General features: G+C 38.1%; 1 protein-coding gene across 1 annotated transcript in view; it reads left to right on the top strand.

Annotated features, from left to right (window-relative positions):
• The window catches only part of LOC127437226 (kinesin-like protein KIF15-A), a 98,717-nt gene that overhangs the window by 60,571 nt on the left and 11,208 nt on the right, over nucleotides 1–26,938 (top strand). The window contains exons 26-30 of the mRNA XM_051692031.1: nucleotides 10,330–10,452; nucleotides 10,529–10,675; nucleotides 19,286–19,381; nucleotides 19,459–19,623; nucleotides 26,585–26,688. Of these exons, the coding sequence (XP_051547991.1) occupies nucleotides 10,330–10,452; nucleotides 10,529–10,675; nucleotides 19,286–19,381; nucleotides 19,459–19,623; nucleotides 26,585–26,688 (635 nt within the window). The remainder of the gene's footprint in view (nucleotides 1–10,329; nucleotides 10,453–10,528; nucleotides 10,676–19,285; nucleotides 19,382–19,458; nucleotides 19,624–26,584; nucleotides 26,689–26,938) is intronic.

Below are 26,938 nucleotides of genomic sequence, written 5' to 3'. Positions count from 1 at the left end.
TATAAACTTCTAACAAAAGTGGAGCCATTTCTGTAGCATAAGATCTAAATAATTCAGCGGCAAAGCCATCTGGCCCCGGAGCCTTGCCTGTAGGCAAGGCCATAATTACCTTGCCAAGCTCCAAGTTACTCAAAATCAATAAAGACGTAACACAAGGTCTTTATTGGATGATCTCAGAAATTTGGCCTGAACTGATCGGGGCCTGTCTCCCTGCGCGGACCTGCGAGCCGGAACCCTGTGAGCTCGCTCGATTTCCAGCTTATGGCCTGTTATGTCAAGCAGACTTGAGAAGAGCTCATCTAGGAATTTCACCATATCTCGACCTTCCTCATGCTCAGGAATTCCAACAATTCAGACATTGTTTCATCGATTACGATTCTCCAAATCCTCCAGTTTTTCCCAAACGCATTCCAAATCTCCCTTGGTCGCTAGCGGATTAGCAGCTAATTCCCTCTCCGATGACTCCAGATAATCGATCTGTTTCTCGTCATCCCACAATCATGTAACCAAGAGAATTTTGTCTCCATGGAAGTGATTATCAACGTATCACAACAAGATTCTCCAAGTCTGCAACGACCTTTTTCAGCATTGCTGACACATTCTTCAATTCACGCTGGATTTCTTTCAGTTCACCGTTCGAATTGAGTCCGGAGTCAGCTTGAGCACATAAGTGTCTTTTAATGTCTCCAGAGCCTGAGGATTTTGAATTTTTTGACATATTGTCTTCCTAGAACAGTTAAGAATCGGAGTGTATCGAATCTCAGTGCACAGAGCTCGCCGTTCACACGTCCGCTCCTCACATGGCGTCACGTGACACTATACCATATTATTGAACATATTTGGCCTACAACCTAAAGCAATCCATTTTGCAATTGAATTTGTTAATCAGTCTGAGATTAATTATAAGGGCTTGTCTAATTACATGTCTACGTACACTTGTGTCAGACGGACGCTTTTAAAGCGTCTCACTTTGGTTGCGTTGCATCATAAACATATCGTTTGTAGGTCGCTGTGTCAAGTTAAGCACATTGAAACTTAGAAAAACACATCTTGAGATCCTGTGTTCAAATTTATGCTCCATCAGCTGTGTTTCAATACAAGAACGTGTTCTCATCTTGTGCTGTCTGTCGTCAGTAAGTGTGGTTTGTTCTCTGTATGAGGAAAATGTTCCTTAATACAGTTCAGGGACATAATTAATTGCGTAAATTTTTTGAACACATTATTTTCTACATAATCACACTGAATTAACTTGTTAAATTGAACTCAAGATGGCGCCGAGTATGGCTGCTGCGTTGCGAGCTCCGACACAACATAGTAGTGTTTTGTTTGTTTTCTTCACAGTTCTTATGTTTTTTGTCTTGGATGTTGTCTGCCTTATTGTCTACGACAGACAAACACTTTTGGACATTGGTTCAGCAATTTCACACCGTAAACCGGACTTCAAATTCCTCAATGCCGACCCACTGTTTACAAACATGCAAGCGGAGCCCTTTGTCTGGGCTGTCTGGACGCGGAAATGCAAAAGGAAAAGGGGAAACAGAGCCGGTGTTCTCATCACAATAAGACGCCGCGCAAATTGACCCCCGCTACCCACTATTCTACTGGCAAATGTTCAGTCTCTGGATAACAAGCTCTGCGAGCTGAAAGCGTGGATCTCTTTCCAACGAGAGACGAGGGACTGCTGCATTATCTGCCTTACGGAAACTTGGATGTCTGCGGAGATTCCAGACTCAGCCATTGAACCCGTGGGTTTCTACGTGCACAGAGCGGACAGAGGGAAAGACCTCTCAGGTAAAAGCAGAGGTGGTGGTGTATGTTTTATGATCAACAAATCCTGGTGTGATCAGAGGAATGTTCATTCTATCAAGTCTTTCTGCTCTCCTGATCTGGAATTTCTCATGCTTCTGTGTTGACCATTCTGGCTACCGAGGGAATTCACAGCGGTCATTATCACTGCTGTGTACATCCCGTCACAAGCCGACACAGACTGGGCACTCAAGGAACTGTATGGGATTATAAGTGAGCAGGAAACTGTGCACCCTGAGGCCACGTTCATTGTGACCGGGGACTTTAATAAAGCCAGTTTCAAATCATTCGCGCCAAAATACCACCAACATATCAGTTTCAACACACGAGGGGACCGGGTTTTGGACAATGGCTACAAATCCCTCCCCCGCCCACCATTTGGCAAATCGGACCACTCTTCCATTCTGCTTCTGCCCGCTTACAGGCAGAAACTGAAACAGGAAGCACCCACCTTCAGAACGATCCAGTGCTGGTCAGACCAATCAGACTCTACGCTACAGGACTGTTTTGATCACACGGACTGGGAGATGTTCCGGTCCGCCTCTGATGACGACATCGAGCTTTATGCTGATAGCGTAATGTGTTTCATCAGAAAGTGCGTAGAGGATGTGGTTCCGACCAGAACAATACAGATCTATCTGAACCAGAAACCATGGATAAATAGCGATGTTCGCGCGCCACAATGTGCGGACCTCCGCTTTTAATTCCGGGAACGCGGGGGAGCGTAAACAAGCCAGTTATGCCCTCCGAATCAGAACAGCAAAACGCCAGTACAGGAGCAAGATTGAAGGACAGTTTAACACCACCAACTCTAGAAGCATGTGGCAGGGAATTAACATCATCACGGACTTTAAAGGGAATAAAAACTCTGCCATGAACACCGCTGCCTCTCTCCCAGATGAGCTAAATACTTTTTATGCTCGTTTTGAGGGAAATAATACCGCCCTCACGGAGAGAGCTCTTGCGGCCGAAGCTACAGAGGTTAGTTCACTCTCCGTCTCTGCAGCGGATGTAACCCGATCCTTCCGACGGTTGAATATCCGCAAAGCCGCGGGCCCAGATGGCATTCCGAGCCGCGTCATCAGAGCGTGCGTGAACCAGCTGGCTGGTGTTTTTACAGACATTTTCAACCTTTCCCTCTCTTTGTCTGTAGTCCCCCACATGCTTTAAAACATCCACCATTGTGCCTGTTCCAAAGCAATCAAAAATAACTTGCTTAAATGACTGGCGTCCTGTTGCTCTGACCCCCATCATCAGCAAATGCTTTGAGAGACTAATCAGAGATTACATCTGCTCTGTGCTGCCTCTCTCTCTTGACCCATTGCAGTTTGCTTACCGCAACAACCGCTCCACTGATGATGCCATTGCATCTACAATACACACTGCTCTCTCCCACCTGGAAAAAAAGAACACTTATGTGAGAATGCTGTTTGTAGACCACAGCTCAGCATTCAACACCATAGTGCCCTCCAAGCTAGATGAGAAACTCCGGGATCTGGGCTTAAACAGCTCGCTGTGCAGCTGGATCCTGGACTTCCTGTCTAGCAGACGCCAGTTGGTTAGAATAGGCAGCAACATCTCCTCATCACTGACCCTCAACACTGGAGCCCCACAGGGCTGTGTTCTCAGCCCACTCTTGTATTCCTTGTACACACATGACTGTGTGGCAACACATAGCTCCAATGCCATCATTAAGTTTGCTGATGACACAACAGTGGTAGGTCTGATCACTGACAATGATGAAACAGCCTACAGAGAGGAGGTGCACACTCTGACACACTGGTGTCAGGAGCACAACCTCTCCCTCAACGTCAGTAAGACAAAGGAGCTTGTGGTGGACTTCAGAAGAAAAGACAGAGACAGTCCCATCACCATCAATGGAGCACCAGTGGAGAGAGTCAGCAGCTTCAAGTTCCTGGGTGTCCACATCACATGGTCCATCCACACTGAAGTCGTTGTAAAGAAGGCTCATCAGCGCCTCTTCTTCCTGAGACGGCTGAGGAAGTTTGGAATGAACCGCCACATCCTCACACGGTTCTACACCTGCACTGTAGAGAGCATCCTCACTGGCTGCATCTCCGCCTGGTACGGCAATAGCACCACCCACAACCGCAAAGCCCTGCAAAGGGTAGTGCGAACTGCCAGACACATCATCGGAGGTGAACTTCCCTCCCTCCAGGAAATCTATACCAGGCGGTGTGTGAAAAAAGCTCGGAGGATCATCAGAGACTCCAGCCACCCGAGCCATGGGCTACCATCTGCTACCATCAGGCAGTCGGTATCGCAGCATCAGGACCCGCACCAGCCGACGCCATGACAGCTTCTTCCCCCAAGCAATCAGACTTTTGAACTCTTGATCTCCCACGATCAAAATACATCAGCACTGCACTTTATTACTCTTACTCTTATATCTCACACCTGAGAGATTTTTTAATTTACCTAATCATAAATTATATTATTATTATATTATATTCTCTTAACAACTTACTATCAACCGACAGCCTGAATGTCAGTACAGTACAATACAACCTACTGTACATTTTATTTATACTACTATATATATATATTCATGTTTTTGCTCATAACTCCGGGACTGTATAGGCGACAATACAATTTTGTAGCTTCTCTGAATCCACCAGTGCCCTCCTGACAAAATTGTATTAAAAGAATTTTGATGCGTCGAATTAAGATATAAGCAAATATGTTTTGGCCGTGGCCTGTAATGACTAATTAGCCTGTATCTTGTGAGCACAATTTTCAAACTTAACAAAATTTGTACACACAGACAAGAGGACACTCTGAGGTAACATGCAGAGTTTCATAAAAAAATTTATGTTAGGGGGCGTTATAACTTAAGAAAATCCTATTTTTGCAACTGTGATCAAAGCAGGTGAAATGTCACACAGGACCTTTTCCGTCAAATTTCAATATTTTGGTCATCTCGCCATATGTGCTTGGCCCCCAACAATAGTCGCTTGCAGCTATACTTAGGAGCCAAGCACCAAATGTGCGTAGGCACCTATTGTTTCTGTTAGTATTAGTATTATTCTGTATACATTTCCTATGGCAGCCCATAGAAACGTTCGCAGGAAAGTTATGAAATTTTGCACACAAGTAGAGGACAGTCTGAAGTGAAATTTGGAGTCTTTATTTCAAACCCTCTATCGCCACCAACAGTTCAAATTTTCTCATGTTTATGCTAAGAAATTTTGAACCGTAAGATTTTCCAGACTAGATTTTCGGCCATTTTTAATTTTCAGAATAAACGACTTTTTCGAACTCGTCCTAGGCTGTACATCCAATTTGCACGAAATCTGGAGACACTCAGGACAAAAGGCTATAAAGAATATTGATAGACCAAACCGTTTTTGAATGGCGCTTCAACAAATTACACGCCAAATTGAATTTGAGGCTGTATCTCCACAATGGTTTGATGGATGAAACTTGGTATGTTTAATAGCCATCATGCTCTGAGGTGACCTGCAGCATTTCGGCACAGTGCCCCCATTGGTCAGGAGATGTAAAACGGCTATTTGAATGGTTTGTTCTAAAATCACAAAACTGGACTCTTTAGATTCTGTGGGCATACCGGGTCAAATGATACCAATTTTGCCATTTTGGGCGCCTGCCATTTAGAATTTTGTTGTAAAATGCTGTATTTTACAAATGCATTGGCGGATTGTTACGAAATCGGTATGTCATCGGCACAGTGTCCTGAAGGTGCTCACCAAGTTTCAGGACAGCGCCACCTTGTGGTCAGAAAATATACAAAATATAAATTTGAACTAAATATATAAAAATGCTAATAACTTTGGATAATTTTAGCCTATTGTTATGACACTGGTCTCCAAACTTCATGTCGGCCATTATTAATTTAATTGAAAACCTACTTTTTTGAACTCCTCCTGGACGGTTGGTCCGATTTTGACCAAATTTGGCTCAGATCATATTTAGATCATGCCGACAAAATGTTGCTCAAATATTTTTGAAAGACCAAACCGTTCTTGAATAACTTGTGAAGAAATTTGACGACGAGCACTCCAAATCAATTGTTAGTCTATATCTCCGCAACGCTTTATCATATTCAGACAAAACTTGGTGTGTGTTATGACAACCATGACCTGAGGGTACTTGAGCAGTTTCGGCACAGCGCTACCTACTGGTTACGAGATACAAAAAATGAATTGTTATTTTTACTTATAACTTCTTAACAGTTTGTCTTAAAATTACGAAACTGGACTCTTTAGATTTTGTGGGGCATACCGTGTGGAAAGATACCAACTTTGCCTATGTCGCCATTTTGAAATTTTTGTAAAATTCTGTATTTTACAAACGCATTGGCGTATCATTATGAAACTCGCTATGTGTCATCGGCACAAAGTTTCAGGACAGCGCTAGCTTGTGGTCAAAAGGTATAACATAATATATAAAAATGCTAATAACTTTTGATATTTTTTGCCTATTATGACACTGGTCTTGATAGATTCCTTTGGTCAAGCTGAGTTCAATGATACCACTTTTGTCATTCTCACTCATTACACTAAATTTACTCATTCAAAAAAAAATTCTATCGCCTCTATAGCATCACCATAATACAGTCTTACTTACAAACTTGCATGTTGATTCAGTCTGATTAATCGTTCAATTGAATGAATGGAATCACTCAGGGCTGTGTTAACCAAAAGCATTGTTTGCCGAAGTTGCTCTTAAAGACCATTGGTGCCTATGGTACCTATGATCAACTTACACTATGATACTTTTGGGAAACACAGCCCAGCACAGTTAATAAATGAACATCTGACTCACTGCACTGTATTTCTTTACTCTTTGTCATCTCTGACTTCAAAATAACAAATGTTCGATATACTATCCCCTTAACTCTTGAATGATTGGGATTAGAGACCTAATTTTGGTCTAATTTTAAAGTCACTTGGGAGATTATTGTGCAGGTGAAATCAGTTGTTAATTAAAAAAAAAGTTATAGAAGTTCATTGAAATTAAAATGCAATGCACTAAAATTTAATTGATTAAATATATTTAAAAAATGTGGTGGCCAAAAACATAGAAAATTAAAGCCATATATCAAATCAAGTTGTGTCCCAAATTTCGCAGTACCAAATGTGGCCACAAGATGACATCAAAGCTCCACTGTTCCAAGAGTGACATACTCAGATTTAAATGCCTGTCATTCTGAAATGCCTGGGTCTACAGACCTAATTATGGACTCTTTTTAAAGAAGACACTTGGGAGATTATTGTGCAAGTGTAAATATTATATTATAAAAATAAGTTATAGAAGTTTAAGTTTATTAAAATGAAAATGCAATACATTAAACTTTTATTTCATTTATTAAAAATATGTGGCAGCCAAAAACATTACAGAAAATTAAAGCCATATATCAAACCAAGTTGTGTCCCAAATTAATTAAATAAAAATAAATTATAAAATACCATATTTATCAAACATTTACTAGGTGCAGTACCAAAAGTGGCCACATGATGAAATCAGAACTCCATTGTTTCAAGAGTGAATAAAACTAATTTCAGACATTTTTTGAAAAACTAATTTCATAAACACCACTCAAACCACATATGAGGACACTATTTTTTGCAAACACAATATAAAAAATGTATTACAGATTATAATTATTATAATTACATTATAATGCATGGTTACAGTGTAATATTATTACCAGTGCAAGCCAGTAAGTATTCACATTTCTAACAAACATATCATATTTTTCTGCCATAAATTATGTAATAGTTTTACACCACTAAATAAAATAATAAATGATCCAAAGAGCCCATTCATTCACACTGATCAGCGCATGTGCATGTAGCCTTAGCCCTATAGCTGCTATGAGTCCAAACAAAGAATATGTGCTCCTGCTGTTTAGCTTTTATTCTTCCTCAAAACTGCATGGAACTTAATCCAAAGTACTCAAATCTAGCTAGATTGTAGTGTTTTTGCATAGATCCATTGAAAGCAGCCGCGAAAATGTTAGATTTCGGCTCCAATCGGTCATCAGAAACGGAAGAAAGCTCAGAGCGTAATGGTGGCCTTAGGTTCTCTATCCAAACAAACACTAGGTTGACGTCACTGTTCTGGAATGAGCAAGGCCAACCTCTGTAACCATAGAAATGTCATACCAATGGCCACATGACCTGTCAATCGAATTTTGACTAGCGATCCAATGGCTGGATCTGTTCATTGAAACAGCCAATGCACATTTTGGAGAGGCCATGGAGCGTATGATCTGGTTTGATTGACAACTCCGGCTGTGAATTACAGAGAGACTTGTAGGTGGGCTCAAACAATGTGGAAGTTTCACCAGAATAGCAGAGACCTCAAGACATCGATGCTGATTGATACGTTTTATAAACAATATTTTAGTGATAATAGACATTTTAATGTACGTAATGACGCAAGCAAAGGATGATCAGTCATTTTTTTCCTAAATTTTCACTGTTTTGGATAAGATGTTCGAGTCTACTTTCAATCGTGGACATTTATCGTGGATTGTATGCTTGAATTTCCTGCCATAATTAGATCGGATCATGACCAGAAGATATAAAAGATAAGTTATAAAGCTCATATGTTGCATATTTTAAAATACACTCTTTCAGTATTTTACTGAAGTATCTTTCCTTGGCTGATGCAAAGAACAATGTGTATTACATTACAAGTGATTCTATTAATTGATTTTCAAGCAGTTTGCCTAAAATCTTCACAAAAATGCTATTTTCACTCATTTTTGCCATTCCTGTGCTTGGCCCCAATAATTGCTGCTTGCAGCTATATTTATTATTTTTCTGCCTTAAAACTGATCGTGCAGACCCAACTGTAAGGCCTAGAGACTTGAAACTTACAGTAATGGTAATACTCCGGCTGGCTAGCTATACACATGGAATCGGCCCATAGGTGGCGCTACAGTGGAAAAAAATAAAAATATCTAATTTTGGGCCGTAAGGGCTAGAAACTAAATTTTTCAGTGATTCCATGGCGAATATTTGAAGTTTTGGCCAATTTTGGCTCCGCCCCCTCATTTTCCTGCTATTTTGGATTGTTTAAAAAAAAATTATAAACAAACTCGTCCTAAGCCATTTGCCTGATTGGAACCAAACCAGTGCAGAAAGATTCAGCAGAGTCCCAATATGAATAATTATCAAAAAAAGTTCGAACTTTCGATTCATCATCGCAAAGGTATGTCAAACATACGTAGGGGGCGTGACCACTTTTACTAAAACGGTTATAACTCTTGAATAGAATGAGATATCACCAAATTTGGTACACATATGCATGGGGTCATTCTGAGGACAAACAAAATGTGGTAGGCCTATTTGTCTAAACAAAAATTGCATCTCTGCCTCTTGGTGGTGCTATAATAATTACAAATCTAAAAATGGCTCTAACTATGGAACCATTGGTCCAATCAACTTGAAATTTGCATGCTGTGTCTTTGTCCAAGGTGCCATCAAGTTCTATGAGGACAGTCGTATATCTTAAACATGGCCATCATCGACCAATCAACGTTTAGCAGCTATTTGAACTAGTCCTAGGTCGTCGTTCACCTGATCTGAACCAAATCAGTGAAGAAAGGTTCTCTGGAGTCCCAATCACAATAATTATCCCAAAAAATGTGGAACTTTCCATACACCATTGCAACAGTACGCCAAAATGTACAAAATGGGGGTGGCCACATTTTCTTAACTGGTTAAAATTCTTAAACAGAATGAGATATCATCACCAAATTTAAAGCACTTATGTAGGAGGTCATTCTGAGGACACATGAAAAATAATTGGATACCTCTGCCTCTTGGTGGTGTTATAACAGTCAGAAATGTAAAAAAAATACCATATCTCTGTGCTACTTAAACTGTTTCTGAAAATTAAGGCATTTTAACATTGTTTTAGTTACAAACAGGCTCTCTAATTAATACTTTATCTGTTACATATGTTCTTAAATGCTTGAACCCCATTAATCGCTGCTTGCAGCTATATTTTATGTTGTTTTGAACTTTTGTTTGCTTTGCTAATTTTGTTGTGCACCCTGGGGCCACCGTACTATTCAAACAAACACAACACACTCATGATGGCTGCGTGATGTATAGGTGGATGGTTTGACCAAAAAAATAAAGCAAACCAAAAAATACACATGAATAATAAGTCAGAGGCCACATCCACACTAATACATTTTTGTTTGAAAATTTATTTTTCCTCCACCCAAAAATGTCCATAACTGCCTTAAAACAGTGACGTTAGAAATTGAAAACATTAGTGTGGATGTGGCAAATATGTTTTCATTTGAAAACACATTAATTTCACTATGTTTACACCTCTCATCCAAACATAAATCACATCAATGATGCTGTGGAATACATTTTGTCAAACTTTACAAACGGTCTCGCAGAATAGCAATGGGTTGACGTTTCCACAGTTACACAGTATATGTTGTCATAGCGCCCAGCCCTGTCATGATGCTTTGGACAGTTTGTATTGATGCTGTGAATGTTGTACCTGCAGGGAAAGTACAGCGTGGTGTGTGCTGAGAAAGAGCAGATGAGAGAGAAGATCACACACATGCAGAATGAACTTCAGGCGCTGCGAGAAGCTTCAGAGAGACGCATCGCCTCCGACCGCATCGAGGTGTCTGTGTGTGTTTCTGGGTTTGTGCTTTGAGTTTCTGAGATCCCAGACTAAAGTTTGTGTGTGTGTGTGTCAGTTGGAGCTGCTGCAGGAAGATCTGGCATATGCTACAGATGAGGTGGCAAGACTCGGTAAAGTTGTGGAAGAGCAGACTGCTTTAATGGAGAGCTCTAAGACTCTGAAAACCGAGAGAGAGAATCATATAAACACTCTGCAGGAACAGGTACTGCTCCCCAAAATATGTTTTCACACTTTGAAAAATTGAATTTGTCAATGATAATATCCAGGTAATCAATCAGTATCACAAATTATTATACAGCTTTCTGGAATACTTGATTGTGATTGGCCACAGAATGCCATGATGGACCAAATATTTGTGTACAGTGGGCCATATTCATGAAACACAAACAGAATAAATTTATGTGTAAATAAACCATTCATATGTGTGTATATATTAGGGATGCACCGATGTATTAGCCGCTGATATTTATCGGCCAATGAATGACCAAATTAAAACTAGGGATTAAAAACTATGTTTTTCATTTTGGTTCGTTCTGAGCAAAAACTTTTTTTTTTTTTTTTTTTTTTTCATTTCGATTCAGAAGTTCCGCAGTCTTCTTTCCAAATGGTAACCTGTTTGAACAAATATAAGAATTGTTAATATTATATATTTATATATATATATATATATATATATATATATAATATATATATATATTTTTTTTTTTTTTTTTTAATGACATTACTGTGTGCTAAGGGGTGGGTGAAATACCAGATTAATTACAGACCTTCTCAGTCAAAACCCGGCAGCATCAAATCTGTATTAATGCATCATATAACAATAATTCAGTTAAGACTTGGAGACTTTAATTTTTACCTCTAATAATGTTTTCCTTGTATCTGGATTAGCAGGACATGTATATGTAGTGATTCTACATAGTTGTTAAAAAGGTCTTCATACACAGAATGCAACATCCACAATGGGCAATTAGGCAAAAAAATAAATAAATTGTGATGCAGCAGTTTCCTTCAGGATCAAAGCACGTTTCATTTTTGGGCAATATGAAGTGGTATAGTTCCAAAAATGTCCTGTGATAAACCCTTTGACCTTTGGTTTCATGAAAAAAAAAAAATATATATATATATATATATATATATATATATATATATATATATATATATATATATAGGAACACAATTAACCGGTTATAACCACTTACTAACATGTAAAAATAACTACTTCACTCCGGAACAATCGAAAATCTGTTTGTTTTTGGTTTTCGTTTTCATTCCTTGAACCATTTTTAGTCCTTGATTAAAACCATCAGCAAATCGGTTTAAGCATGAAAATGCCGACATGATAAACCGATGGTTCATTTATAATTAATTATCTTAACACTTTGTAAAAACTCTTTGAATTCAAAAGCACAATCCAGAAATAATGATAGCAACAGAATTGAGATAGTTTGGCACTCCAAAGAACATGCAATATACACTATATTGCCAAAAGTATTCGCTCACCCATCCAAATAATTGAATTCAGGTGTTCCAATCACTTCCATGGCCACAGGTGTATAAAATGAACACCTAGGCATGCAGACTGCTTCTACAAACATTTGTGAAAGAATGGGCCGCTCTCAGGAGCTCAGTGAATTCCAGCGTGGTACTGTGATAGGATGCCACCTGTGCAACAAGTCCAGTCGTGAAATTTCCTCGCTACTAAATATTCCACAGTCAACTGTCATTGGTATTATAACAAAGTGGAAGCGATTGGGAATGACAGCAACTCAGCCACGAAGTGGTAGGCCACATTAAATGACAGAGCGGGGTCAGCGGATGCTGAGGCGCATAGTGCGCAGAGGTCGCCAAATTTCTGCAGAGTCAATCGCTACAGACCTCCAAAGTTCATGTGGCCTTCAGATTAGCTCAAGAACAGTGCGTAGAGAGCTTCATGGAATGGGTTTCCATGGCCGAGCAGCTGCATCCAAGCCATACATCACCAAGTGCAATGCAAAGCGTCGGATGCAGTGGTGTAAAGCACGCTGCCACTGGACTCTAGAGCAGTGGAGACGCGTTCTCTGGAGTGACAAATCACGCTTCTCCATCTGGCAATCTGATGGACGAGTCTGGGTTTGGCGGTTGCCTGGAGAACGGTACTTGTCTGACTGCATTGTACCAACTGTGAAGTTTGGTGGAGGGGAGATTATGGTGTGGGGTTGTTTTTCAGGAGCTGGGCTTGGCCCCTTAGTTCCAGTGAAAGGAACTCTGAATGCTTCAGCATACCAAGAGATTTTGGACAATTCCATGCTCCCAACTTTGTGGGAACAGTTTGGGGATGGCCCCTTCCTGTTCCAACATGACTGCGCACCAGTGCACAAAGCAAGGTCCATAAAGACATGGATGAGCGAGTTTGGTGTGGAAGAACTTGACTGGCCTGCACAGAGTCCTGACCTCAACCCGATAGAGCACCTTTGGGATGAATTAGAGCGAAGACTGCGAGCCAGGCCTTCTCGTCCAACATCAGTGTCTGACCTCACAAATGCGCTTCTGGAAGAATGGTCAAAAATTCCCATAAACACACTCCTAAACCTTGTGGAAAGCCTTCCCAGAAGAGTTGAAGCTGTTATAGCTGCAAAGGGTGGGCCGACGTCATATTAAACCCTATGGATTAAGAATGGGATGTCACTTAAGTTCATATGTGTCTAAAGGCAGATGAGCGAATACTTTTGGCAATATAGTGTATAAGGAAAAGCTGTTGTTACGTGACATTTGTGAAAGCGGTACTTACCTATACATGAGGTAAAACCATTAAAATTCTTTGAAAACAGCAAACTTTGCCTTCTGAGACATTGGTATGGTATCCATTAAGGCTGCACGATTTATTTAGTTAAGTTTGAAATCGCAAGAAGGTTTACAAAGGCGATTACAAAAGCTTGCGCTAACTGAAGAACTGATTGCAGTCTATTTTTAAATGCAGCGTTTCAAAATAGACTGCAATCAGTTCTTCAGTTAGCGCTTCAGTCAGCATTGTGTAAGCAAACGGTGCCCTCTAGTGGTGTGGACAGCATTTTCAATTATCCATTACACCACTATATAATTTAAAAAGGCGTTTTGTTCCTTTTGGTAACTTTTTATTTTTAATTGATGTGGTTGACATTTCCGTGGAATTGCCCAACTTAATATGTTTGCATATGAATTTGCGTTGTTTTATTATATACAGCACAAACATGTAAAATGTGAGTTCTGTTGTTTTGAACTGCAAAAACAGAAGGGTAAAAATGTTTTAGAACTATAAAATAGCCGTTTTTCGTTTTTTTTTTTTTTTTTTTACTTTAATCATCATGCAATGATATGTAGTTATTTTTTTTAAATCTTTTTATCTTCTATTTATCTTTCATTGTGGCTCTGACATTTGGCCTGTCATGTGTTGAACAGATCCAATCCATTTTCAATGGAAATTAATTATTGATAGAACAAAAGATTTTGTACCTCTTTGTACGTTTTTGAAACACAGTTACTGAGTAAAACAGTGATCTGATGACAAAATAAGGTAAGTGGCAAAATACCGTTATCGGTATCGGTCAATATTTATTTGTTAAAATCTGTATTGTGTTGGCCACAAATTTTCATATCGGCGCATCCCTATACATATACATACAGCTATGGAAAAAAATTAAGAGACCACTGCAAAATTATCCGTTTCTCTGGATTTACTGTTTATAGGTATGTGTTTGGGTAAAATGAACATGTTTGTTTTATTCTATAAAGTGCTTACAACATTTCCCAAATTCCAAATATAAATGTTGTAATTTAGAGCATTTATTTGCAGAAAATGACAACTGGTCAAAATAAAAAAAAAGATGCAGTGTTTTCAGATCTCAGATAATGCGAAGAAAACAAGTTCATATTCATTTTTAAAAACACAATACTAATGTTTTAACTTAGGAAGAGTTCAGGAATTAATATTTTGTGGAATAACCCTGATTTTCAATCACAGCTTTCATGCATCTTGGCATGCTCTCTACCAGTCTTTCACATTGCTGTTGGGTGACTTTATGCTACTCCTGGTACAAAATTCAAGCAGCTCGGCTCCATCTTCATCTTGATCACATTCCAGAGGTTTTCAATGGGGTTCAGGTCTGGAGATTGGGCTGGCCATGACAGGGTCTTGATCCGGTGGTCCTCCATCCACACATTGATTGACCTGGCTCTGTGGCATGGAGCATTTTCCTGCTGGAAAAACCAATCCTCAGAGTTGGGGAACATTGTCAGAGCAGAAGGAAGCAAGTTTTCTTCCAGGATAACCTTGTACATGGCTTGATTCATGCATCCTTCACAAACACAAATCTGCCCTATTCTAGCCTCGCTGAAGCACCCCCAGATCATCACCGATCCTCCACCTGGTCATCTAATGGTTAGATGGAGACCTGGAGAGGCCTTCAAGCCACAGTGTCTCACACCCACTGTGAAATTTGGTGGAGGATCGGTGATGATCTGGGGGTGCTCCAGCAAGGCTGGAATCAGGCAGATTCATCTTTGTGAAGGAAGCATGAATCAAGCCATGTTATCCTGGAAGAAAACTTGCTTCCTTCTGTTCTGGCAATGTTTCTCAACTCTGAGGATTGATTTTTCCAGCAGGAAAATGCTCCATGCCACACAGCAAGGTCAATCAAGGTGTGGATGGAGGACCACCAGATCAAGACCCTGTCATGGTCAGCCCAATCTCAGACCTGAACCCCATTGAAAACCTCTGGAATGTGATCAAAAGGAAAATGGATGGCCACAAGCCATCAGAAAAAGCTGAGCTGCTTGAATTGTTGCACCAGGAGTGGCATAAAGTCACCCGACAGCAATGTGAAAGACTGGTAGAGAGCATGTCAAGATGCATGAAAGCTGTGATTGAAAATTAGGGTTATTCCTTCAAATATTGATTTCTGAACTCTTAAGTGTTGTGTTGTTTAAAAATGAATATGAACTTGTTTTCTTTGCATTATTCGAGGTCTGAAAACACTGCATCTTTTTGTTATTTTGACCAGTTGTCATTTTCAGCAAATAAATGCTCTAAATTACAACATTTTATTTGGAATTTGGGAGAAATATTGTCAGTAGTTTATAGAATAAAACAAAAATGTCCATTTTACTCAAACACACCTATAAATAGTAAATCCAGAAAAACTGATGATTTTGCAATGGTCTAAAAAAATTTCCAGAGCTGTGTGTGTGTATGTATGTGTGCATATATATATATATATATATATATATATATATATATATATATATATATATATATATATATTATTCAACCCCCCAGGATTTACAAAGGTAAGCTTTTCTGATGACTCAGTATTTTTAAACATTACATCCATATCAGTTGAGTGACATATTCAAAGTTGTGAATATATAACCTAATATTTCTAAATAGCAGGATTTCTTAAAAATACAGCCATGTCATAATTATTCAAACCCTATTGCATGTAGCTGTTTCTTAAATATGTAAGGCTACACAAGTAATTGTTTTAAAATAAAATTAAGCCATCACTCACAATGGCACTAAAGTTTTAAAATGTAAGTTTAATGTCGTAAGCAAAAATGTGTTTCTATGCAATTAAAAATAAGCTGTCTCAAAAGCTAATAGAGGAGGTTATTTCATTACACAAGAAAGGTCATGGCTAAAAGTACATTTCCAAGGCACTTCAATTTCCAATAGACAAAGTTGGCAGCACCATTCATACATTTTTAAAATATGGTACAACAGCAACTTTCTTGGGGTGTGGAAGAAAGCAAAACTTCACCAAGGGAAATGTTGACTTGAATATACAAGAAGGAATTTGGAAAGACCTGTGGAGTCCTGGAAGAAGTTTTATGGACGTATGACACTAAACTGAAAATGAGTTTTAGACCCATGGGTCAGCAGTATGTCTGGAGTAAGATGACAAGGTGATGAAAGAACGACACCATCCACACAGTCAAGCATGGAGGTGGGTCAGTCCTGTTATGGGGTGTTTTGCGGCTGCAGGAAATGGCTATCCTGACTATGTGACTGACTCCATGGATTCTTTCGGGTATCAGGCCATTTTGGCAAAAATGTGATGCCTTCAGTGTGTAAATTGAAGCTTGGTGATTACTGGATTTTCCTGCTAGATAATAACACGAAGGATGCATCCAAGTTGTCCTAAATCTGGTTCAGGGATAGGTCGTGGAATGTTCTTGAATGAATGGCCCTTTCAGTCCATCATTAAAATCCCATTGAAAATCTTTATTGGGATTTCAAGGAAGCAGTGGCAGCACAGAAACCAAAGAATGTCAATGAGCTGGAAGCTTTTGCTCATGAGAAATGTGTAAAAATTCTAATAGAGAGGTGTCCGAAGCCTGAGAACACTTACCTGAAACATTTATTTGATGTTATTAAGGATAAATGATGCTCCACAATTGATTGATTTTGGGGGTTGAATATTTTTGACATGACATTTGTGGAGAATAATTTATTTATTATTTAAAAATTTAGGTAAAATTAGCTTTTTTTTTTATATATAAAAAAAAGAAAGTATGTTGACTGTTTACTGAGGTTTTAGTTGATGTGTTTTTATTCACATCACCAGAATGTATTGCTGGTCAGGGGGTTGAATAATTTTGATTGCAACTGTGTATATACAGTATATATCTGTATATACACTCGTTGAGCACTTTATTAGGAACACTATGGTCTTCTGCTGTTGTAGCCCATCGCCTCAAGGTTCAACGTGTTGTGCATTTTGATGCTGTTCTGCTCACTATAACTGTACAGAGGGGTCGTCCGAGTGACCATAGCCTTTGTCAGCTCGAACCAGTCTGGCCATTCTCCGTTTACCTCCCGAGTCAACAAGGCATTTCCGTCCGCAGAACTGCTGCTCACTGGATGTTTTATTTATTTATTTTTTTTTTTATTTTTTATTTTTTGCCACCATAATGAGTAAACGCTAGAGCAGGGTTCTTCAATAGGCGGCCCACGAGAGTCAAATGTTTGGCTCGCGCTAAAGGCCCTTTCGCACAAAATCTGTGTCGATTTTGTGAGACGAAATTCAAACGAAAGGTCTATATACAGAGTTCATATAAAATAAACACGAAAAACAATTTAACTCCTGTACAGTAGGTGGTGCTGTTGCTGTTCTACAAACATTTATACCAGTCTCCTGTCTGCACCATCAGCTTTTAGAGATTAATATGTTGAACAATGTTAAAGCATTTATTTACCTAATTTGGCATAACTGTTTCATTATGTTCCTTTAATGGTTTTGGTTAATTCTGAGGAGTATATAATCTGTGTTTTAAGTGAGTGAGATGAGTAAAGAGTGCTGTTGCATAAATATACCTCCTATTTATATTTGCACATGTATTTTACTACGAGTATATACCACACGGACTCCCGAACCCATCTTCTTTTTTTATAATGTCTGGATTAATGCCTGGATAATATAACACAAGGTACTGTGATACAAATACACGTGGAATCGTGTACATTAAGAGTAATATGTATAGTACAGTATAAAATGATGCATAATAGTAAAGATAATATAAAAGAAAACACTGGTTAACGGTCTCTTCTTTATTGAAATTAATGTGATACTCTGTTATATTATCCTTTAGAACAATAACAATATTAATACTAATATGTCTATTAATTGATCTGCAATTAGGGAAAGTGCAGGGAGTAGATCCCGTTTGGAGATGGGCAGGAACAGTTGACTCGCATGGATGACATGGATATCCAGATTGTTCATTAAAGTTTTGTTTGTTTCATTTTCAACAGGCAAAGTTGTGTAGTTTTGTGTATCTGTATACAAACAAAATTTTCATAACTGTTTGAATAAATAAAACAGGCTACTAATTGTTAAGTAAGGCCCTACTGAAATCTGTTAAATTTTCTTCTCAAATCCTTTATTCCTTTTTTATTGTTTTTTCAGAATTCCATGTTTTAAAGTTTCATTTAATTAAATCATCAAAATGGTGTCTAATCAGATGAAAAAGAACTAATAAAAAAAAAAATCTGAATATTTATACTGAGTTTTTTAAATAATAAATACAGCAATAGTAATAATAATAATAGCAGCAGCACAAACACTTTGTCATATCAACAAGGGTGGTGGCCCTTGGCTTTGTATTGTTGACAGAATTTGGCCCTTGGTGAAAACTAATTGGGGAACCCTGCACTAGTGTCACATTTTTCCCCATTCTGATGATTAATGTGAACAATAACTGAAGCTGCTGACCCGTATCTGCATAATTTTATGCATTGCACTGCTGCCACACAATTGGCTGATTAGATAATTGCATGGATGATTGTTGGTGCTAGATGGGCTTTGAGTATTTGTGTTACTGCTGTATAATAAAATAAAACTTTACTAGGGGCAAAATTGTTTGGTGTGGTGGAAATGACGTAATAATAATAATAATAATTTTTAAAAAAAGATATAAAACATTTAGATTTTTGTTGTGTGAAATGATTTGTTTATTTTACTCTTTGATTAGATGGTCATAGTTTGTAATAATGCAATAATGTGTATTTTAATAATGAATTTACATAGTTTAATATTAAAGTCTGGGTCTGCGACAAGACTAAAACAGTCAAATCTGTTAATGGCTTTTAAAATAAAAAGTTAAAATCTGTTTTAATTAAACAGTTTTGATTTTAATTAAAATCAACCCCTGGGATATGAAAATGCCAAAAGTTGAAGAAACGCTCATATGTATCTCATTGATCAAAAGGTGAGGGAACCCTGAGACTAGCAATATGCAAAAATAAAAAAAAAAACCTTTACTGGATAATTTTTGTGTGCATATACCGGTCTGTTCACAGGTGACACAGCTGACCGAGCAGATTAATCTTCTGAAAGTGAGAGAATCTGTCAATCAACCTTCAGGCACCTCTGGCACACCCAGCGGAAAAATACAGGTGTGTGTTGATTCACACATTGTGTACACATGAAGTCAGAGCCTTGATCAGACTCTTTGATGTCTGTGTGTGTTCAGACGCCTCAAACCCCGTGCGGCTTCAGCTCGAGTCTGTCTCAGGTGCTGGAGTGTCAGGAGAGAGAGCTGGAGAGCCGACGCTCCTCTATGATCACCATGGAAGTTCTGCTGGAGGAACTGAATGCCGAACGCACGGCCAAAAACCAAGAGATCGACAGATTAAAGGTGACGCACTGTTAACACTTCTTGTAAAGCAGATATACGGGTGAATGTCACGAAACCTGCCCGTGTTATATTTTAGCCCAAAATCAAAAGATGTTATATTTTGCTTAAAGAAAACGAAGCCTATGTTTAAGGACCTTTGAAATTAGAGAATATTTACATTTAAAGGGATAGGTCAAATCATATTTTTTGAATAGCGCTTTTCACAACACATTGTTTTAAAGCAGCTTTACAGAAAATTATGCTATTAAAGTCCTCATTGTGCTGTTCAAATGAATAGTGAAATTAAAAAGTATGCCTTAAATGTTATAGTCTTAATGCCCCTTTCAAAGTTTCAGTTCACCTAAAAAAGAAAATTGTCATTATTTACTCACCCTAATGTCGTTCCAAACCCATATGACTTTTCCTCCGTGGGACACACAGAGAATTGAAAACATTTTCCATGACAGATGATGAAAATGAATAGGGACTTTAAGCTGTCAAGCTCCAAAAAAAGAATATGTATGTATGTATGTATACACACACACACACACACACACACACACACACATCAAACCACTGTAAAAGTAGTTGGCATGACTTGTGCACTATTTCCTATCTTCTGAAGTATTCACAGACATTTAAAACTGAAGCATCTCTCCACTACTGGCTCCACTGAACAGAACTGCAAAAATAAACCTTTCCAAATACACCCCCATCTGCTGTAGATCAGTGTCATGATACCAAAATTTCAGTAGTCGATACCGATACCAGTAACATTTCACGGTTCTCAATAACAATTTTGATACCACAGAAAAAAATTTGCTCATATGGTAATGTTCTTTTGAACACACCCCTTTGTCCTATTTAAAGTTAATTTTCTATGTAAATAGAAAGTTGTAAATTTACCTTGACCTAAATAATAAATGAAAAGATATGTATGTTTCCTTCAAGTGTTTCTCAATTAAGCATGTATTGCTTAATTGTTAAGTAAGGCCCTACTGAAATCTGTTAAATTTTCTTCTCAAATCCTTTATTCCTTTTTTATTGTTTTTTCAGAATTCCATGTTTTAAAGTTTCATTTAATTAAATCATCAAAATGGTGTCTAATCAGATGATTTCTTTTTTTTTTTCTCCTCAATTTGGAATGCCCAGTTCCCAATGCGCTCTAAGTCCTCGTCGTGGCGTAGTGGCTCGCCTCAATCCGGGTGGTGGAGGACGAATCTCAGTTGCCTCCGCATCTGAGACCATCAATCCGCGCATCTTATCACGTGGCTTGTTGAGCGCGTTACCGCAGAGATGTAGCGTGTGTGGAGGCTCACGCTATTCTCTGTGGCATCCACACACAACTCACCACGCGCCCCACCGAGAGCGAAAACCACATTATAGCAACCACGAGGAGGTTAACCAAACGTGACTCTACCCACCCTAGCAACTGGACCAATTGGTTGCTTAGGAATCCTGACTGGAGTCTCTCAGCATGCCCTGGATTCGAACTTGTGACTCAAGGTGTGGTTCTCAGCGTCTTTACTTGCTGAGCTACCCAGGCCCCCTAATCAAATTATTTCTTAAGACTTTTAAAAACTTTTGATAAGTAAAAATAGAACAATTACTTATCAACATACCATTGCATTTTTTAACAAACTTTATTTCAGTACAGAAGCACTCTTGTTTGTGATATATTGCTTAATTATTGTTATTATATTATCATTAATATTAATTAATCATTATTTATTAATATAACTACAATGAATATTACATTTTACTAAACAGTTGTCATATGTTTTGCTGCAATTTCATCAGTTTAAGGCATCTAGCTTTTGTTTTGACAGAAGCGTCACTGCTTCTGACGGATAAACAGTTCGCTACATGTCCCAGTGTGAGCGTTGAAGTGCAAATGCTGTGATTTAATTATATAAATATATAGTCTACATGTAATAAGCACTTCACAGTGGATTAGTGCTCTGCTCTGTCATCTCAGACAACGCAAATTATTCTCAATGTTTGTGGAGTTTCCAGTGTATGAGTGATCGGCTTCATATACTCATTTAAAGCATGCAGCTTGAATGCAGACTAAGATTGCAGCCTTTCACTGTTTAATAAGCACACTAGAACATATCATGGTTTTAATTTGATTAATTGTGCATTTCATTTTAAAAGGAGTAATGGAGCACATGCTCAAATAAGCCTGTGAGCATTTGAAAGCAGTCATGTGTCAGTCAGACAGCGTGCGGGTATTGGATTGAGTGGTTGCTCAGTACTACCGGGACTGTAGAAACACTGGTATCGTTACATCTCTTTTATTAGGGCCCAAGCACGAAAGTGTGGAGGCCCTATTGTTCTTCTAAGGTTTATTAGGGGGCCAAGCACCGAAGGTGCTGGAACCCTATTGTATCCGTTAGGATTTTCTTATTAGGGGTCCATGAACCGATTGCACAGATTTTTTTTCTTTTTAGGGGGCCAAGCAGCGAAGCTAGTCAATAGTCAACAGAACATTTAGATGTCAGCAAAGTTTTGTACAATTCCGCCCCTAGGGGGCGCTATAACTAAAAAACTGTCATAACTTTGCAGCCGTTTGAGCGACAAAGTTCAAATTAGATATGCATCTTCCTTGGTGCAAATGCTAACATATTCTTAAAAAATCAATTCGACAAATGAACAAAAATTGCCACCACTGACCAATAAAATTTCAGCACCTTATTACTTGTATTGGGATTGGCTGAGGGTTATAGAAATTACTATACACAAGCAGGGTGTCAACTCGAGCCGCATATAAAATTGTGACAATCGGCCAATGGTGGCAATATAATGAGCTAATTTGCATTTTTGCTCATAACTCCGGAATTGTATAGGCTACAAATTTGTGCCCCACAATGATATGGTCACTTTATTTTCCATTTCCGTAATAAACTTTTTTTACAATTTCGATTAATTCGAAAAACCTACTTTTTCAAACTCGTCCTAGGCCGTTTGCCTGATTATCATGAAACTTGGTATATATCATCTACAGACCTTCTTGACAAAAACTAATCATTCCAAAGATATAATGTTTTGGCCGTGGCCTATAATGACTAATTAGCCTATATCTTGTGAGCGCAATTTTCAAACTTAACAAAACTTTGTACACATGGACACTCTGAGGTAACATGCCAAGTTTCATTCATTTTTTAAACTAGAGGGTGCTTTATCTTTTTTACAACTGTGCTCTAAGCAGTTAAATTGTCACACAAAGATTGCTGTGTCCACAGCATCCACAGGATCTTTTCTGTCAAATTTGATTATTATGGTCATCTCACCATACTTGCTTGGCCCCCGACAATCGCTTGTGAATATATTTATTATTATTTAGGGCCCAAGCACTGAAAGTGTGAGGCCCTATTGTTAAGATTTTTATTATTAGGACCTGAGCACCGAAGGTGCAGGGTGCTAAAGCCCTATTGTTGTTGGAATGTTTTTTCACTATTATTATTATTATTTATTTGATTTGATTTTTAACGCATTCACCCTTAAGGCATTCATCATGCTTGAAAACTCAAACTTGGCACACACATCAGACCTACGTAAAATCAAAAAGTTATGTAGTGTTAGGCTTGGGTGTGGCCGAGGAGCTCTACAGCGCCTCCAAATGCAAGCAGTGGTTGGGATGAAGTTGCTCATATGTGCACAAGATTTGGTATGGTTACTGCTCTCATCACGTTAGACAAAGTTCTCTTGGTTGTATTTGACTACGCCCAACAGGAAGTAAGCCATGTTGGTTGGAATGTGGGATTTTCACATTTTCCCGCGGTGTTTTGAGGGTCTTACGATGGCTGAAAACTTATGAAAGTTTACACATACATTTCTTAGGACATCTTTTGATTTGATATTGCAATTCAGCATAGACATACCTCGTCAGTTCCACAGCGCCCCCTAGTTGGTAAATACATATTTCATCTTTCAAAACTCTTAAAACTTGGCACACCCATCAAAGTTTGGCAAGATTTTATAATTCTTTTGTCATTTGTCTTGGGTGTGGCCAGTGGACTCCATAGTGCCCCCTAACATTTCGAATGAGTTTATCGCTGTGGTTGCCACAGAGTTTGTCTGATATTCACAAGTTTTGGTGAGGACATTGTTCTCACCATGACAGACAGACATATTTCCCATATTTCGGCCATTTTGGTTTGTTTGAAAAATGCATGTTCTGGAATTCGAAACACTCCTCAGAGGGATTTCATGTTACAGGTACCATATGTGGGCGACATCATGCCAAGACATAGACTATGCTAAATTATGAAAGGATTTTTGATATATCAAACAGTGTTGCCATGGCGACATGATAAAATAACAAAAAAATTGGAATAAGGAAATGTCTTATATCTTCAGCGTGCATTGTGTGATTTACAACAAAATTTAGCCAAATGTTTGTTCTTGCTGGCTGATTACATTGATGTGGCTATTGTAGGTCACGGTCATAGCGCCACCAACTGGCAGAAGGAAGTGTGTCACTTTTAACAAATTTTGAAATATACCTCTTATTTTTACCTGAATTGCTTCAAAAAAAATTTGAATAATGTCAAGACTGTGCAGATTTAAAATTCTGAAGGGATTCTTGATATCTTAAATGGCAACACATTAAACTTCATCATTCCTTTTTGTGTATATTTACATATTTTGAGGGACTTGGCACGCTTGAATTTTCAAGTTTATTGTAATAAAAATGTACTGCAAAAACTTTTTAATGTATATAAATAAAATATGATAAAAACATCAACTGAAATGTAAAAATACTAGAAAATCAAAGCCATATGTCTAACCCAGTTCTGAGTGGCAATTACCAGAAATGTCCTATAGAAGGCAGCCAAGCTCCATTGTCGAATGATTCCCAAACTCTCAGTCCTTAGGATGTTGCAGGTTGTATCTAGAAGGGATCCCTCTTTCATCAACTTCTCGTACATAGTCAACTGTTATGTATTCAGTTAACTGTGTTTATCAAAAGAACGACAGATAAAGTAAATGATCCATTTAAGATGGCTAGCAAAATAACGACATCATGCTCATGAAATGCTTTTAATTTTAAACAACATAAGTATTACAGTATTAAGAAGATAGCAGCATATGTGCTGCAGTGATGAACTTGAGGAATCTAGAATGGGCGGTGAGCGCTCCTCGTTGCTGCGATCATGAATTTGAGCTCTTTTCCAGTCGAATCCCATATAAAAATGCAAAGCAAACAAATGTGTCCCCACTCAAGATATACATCCACTGAGGTGCGGATGCAATCTTTTTTAATTAAAATATATAATTTTCTCGGATGGATTAGAACGTTTAACATCTTATGCAATGGGCAGATTAATTACTATTAGACCACTCAATCAGATAACATGACAGTGAACAATAAATGGGCAAATAATGAGGTGACACAAGGAATAAGTAGGGAGTGCAATCAGAGTGAAGCAGATGGTAATGGGCAAACATGCAGTATTCTAACCTAATTTATGTCCTCATTTGCCCAACATTAATTTAAAGGCTATTTAAACAGTTGTGCGTATGAGTAACGAATGCAGACTCTAAGTTAATGTACTTCATTTATTTTGACAGTAAACAGAGAATAAAATGCAACAACAGAATTGTAATGAAATTACAAGCCTAAATGACTTCTGTGCTCATACTAAAATCTTAACACCTAATGCCATGAATTACATTTGTTAATTTAATTTAAAGCCGTTTTATGGATAAATAAAAATGGTAAATAACTTCATTACAATATAATCTTTAGATCTACATATTTTTTCAATAAATAATTATATTAAATTATAGCAAAAATTTCAAATTAATCAGTTAGCAAAATTAAAATTACAATTAAAAATTGATAGATAGATAGATTCTCTGAATTATCTGAACTTTTAAATACTCCTAGGTGATTCATGAGACTGTCACCACATTTAGAAAACATTATGCCAAGACATCGAAGATGCTAAATTGTGAACTGATTTTTAAATTTCGAACGGTGTTGCCATGGCGATTCACTAAATTAATGGCAAAAATAAGGAAACAGGAAGCGTTTCATATCTTCTGCGTGCATTGTGTGATTTAGATCAAAATTGAGTTGTATGTTTTTCTTGGGGGCTAATCACATGGATGTGGCTATTGTGGGTCACAGTCATAGCACCACCAACTGGCAGCAGGAAGTGTGGCACTTACAACAGACTTTGAAAAAGTTCTCTTATATTAATTGCATCACAATTGTTTATAATAATGCCAAATGCATATGTCCACCTTGCAAAGTTTTCCGAAAGCCACCGGGTGGAAATGGACCAGTTATGCTTGGGCCCGTCATCGCTGCTTGCAGCTATATTTTTACTTGGTATTGAAGTATCGGTACTTTTGACAACACTACTGTAGTTTTCTGGAAAGTTGACCAATAAATGGCTTACTTAATGTTGTCTCTGCATATTAAGCTGAAATAGGAGAATGTATTTTAAATCAAATCCCTTTATTGTCACTCAACCATATACAGTGGGTGAAAGTCTTTGGTGCAGTTCCAAACAACATAGCAGTATGACAATTACAATAAACATCTGATTTACACACAACACAGTTTACACATGTTGTTACACAACATAATATACAACATACACCTAATAATATATTATATACAGTATACACAAAATAAGAAGACTGTATACAATAAAAATACACTGTACCCCCTCCCCCCTATTTTAACTCAGAAAAAAACTTATATAATTCAGCTTTTAGTTGTTATTCCTTATCAAATCATTCACCGATTCCCAATGGCAGCGGCCAAATCAACTGGCGATTATGGTGCAGGTTGGATGTCAATAACATCAAATGTCTTTGGTTCTCGCTTCATCTTGGGACCAAAGTGCTACATCAAATCTGCATATGGCTTCAGAACACTATGAATATAGTGCATGATTTGTATATCTATGATTTGTACTGTTTTTGTTTTGATTTTGTTTTCTTCATTTGTGTGTGTGTTTAGGCCCAGCTGAATGAAAAGGAGATAATGCGGATGGAGATTCAAACGCTATTGGACAAGTTTTACTCCGTCCAGAATCAGCACCAACAGAGCAGCCATGTGAACCAGTGAGAAAACATAATTCATTCATACATTTATTCCTGCAAGGGCCGGCCGATGTATGGAATATTCACAATGTATTTGCAGTGATTTTGCTGGCTAAAGAAATCTTTTTTTTTTTTTTTTAACTTTTTCCTAAACAGTGTGCAGTTAGATTATTTCTGTGATCCTTGAACTCACTCAAGTAGGAAAAATCTCGCATGAATTTATTTCTTTATTAAGAGGACCCAACAGAGAAATAAATTGCCAATTTTTTAT

The sequence above is a fragment of the Myxocyprinus asiaticus genome, chromosome 48 (genome assembly GCF_019703515.2).
Source record: "Myxocyprinus asiaticus isolate MX2 ecotype Aquarium Trade chromosome 48, UBuf_Myxa_2, whole genome shotgun sequence".
Classification (NCBI taxonomy): Eukaryota; Metazoa; Chordata; class Actinopteri; order Cypriniformes; family Catostomidae; genus Myxocyprinus; species Myxocyprinus asiaticus.
Note: the sequence above shows the minus strand (reverse complement) of the source record. Positions and strands in the feature narration are given on the sequence as shown.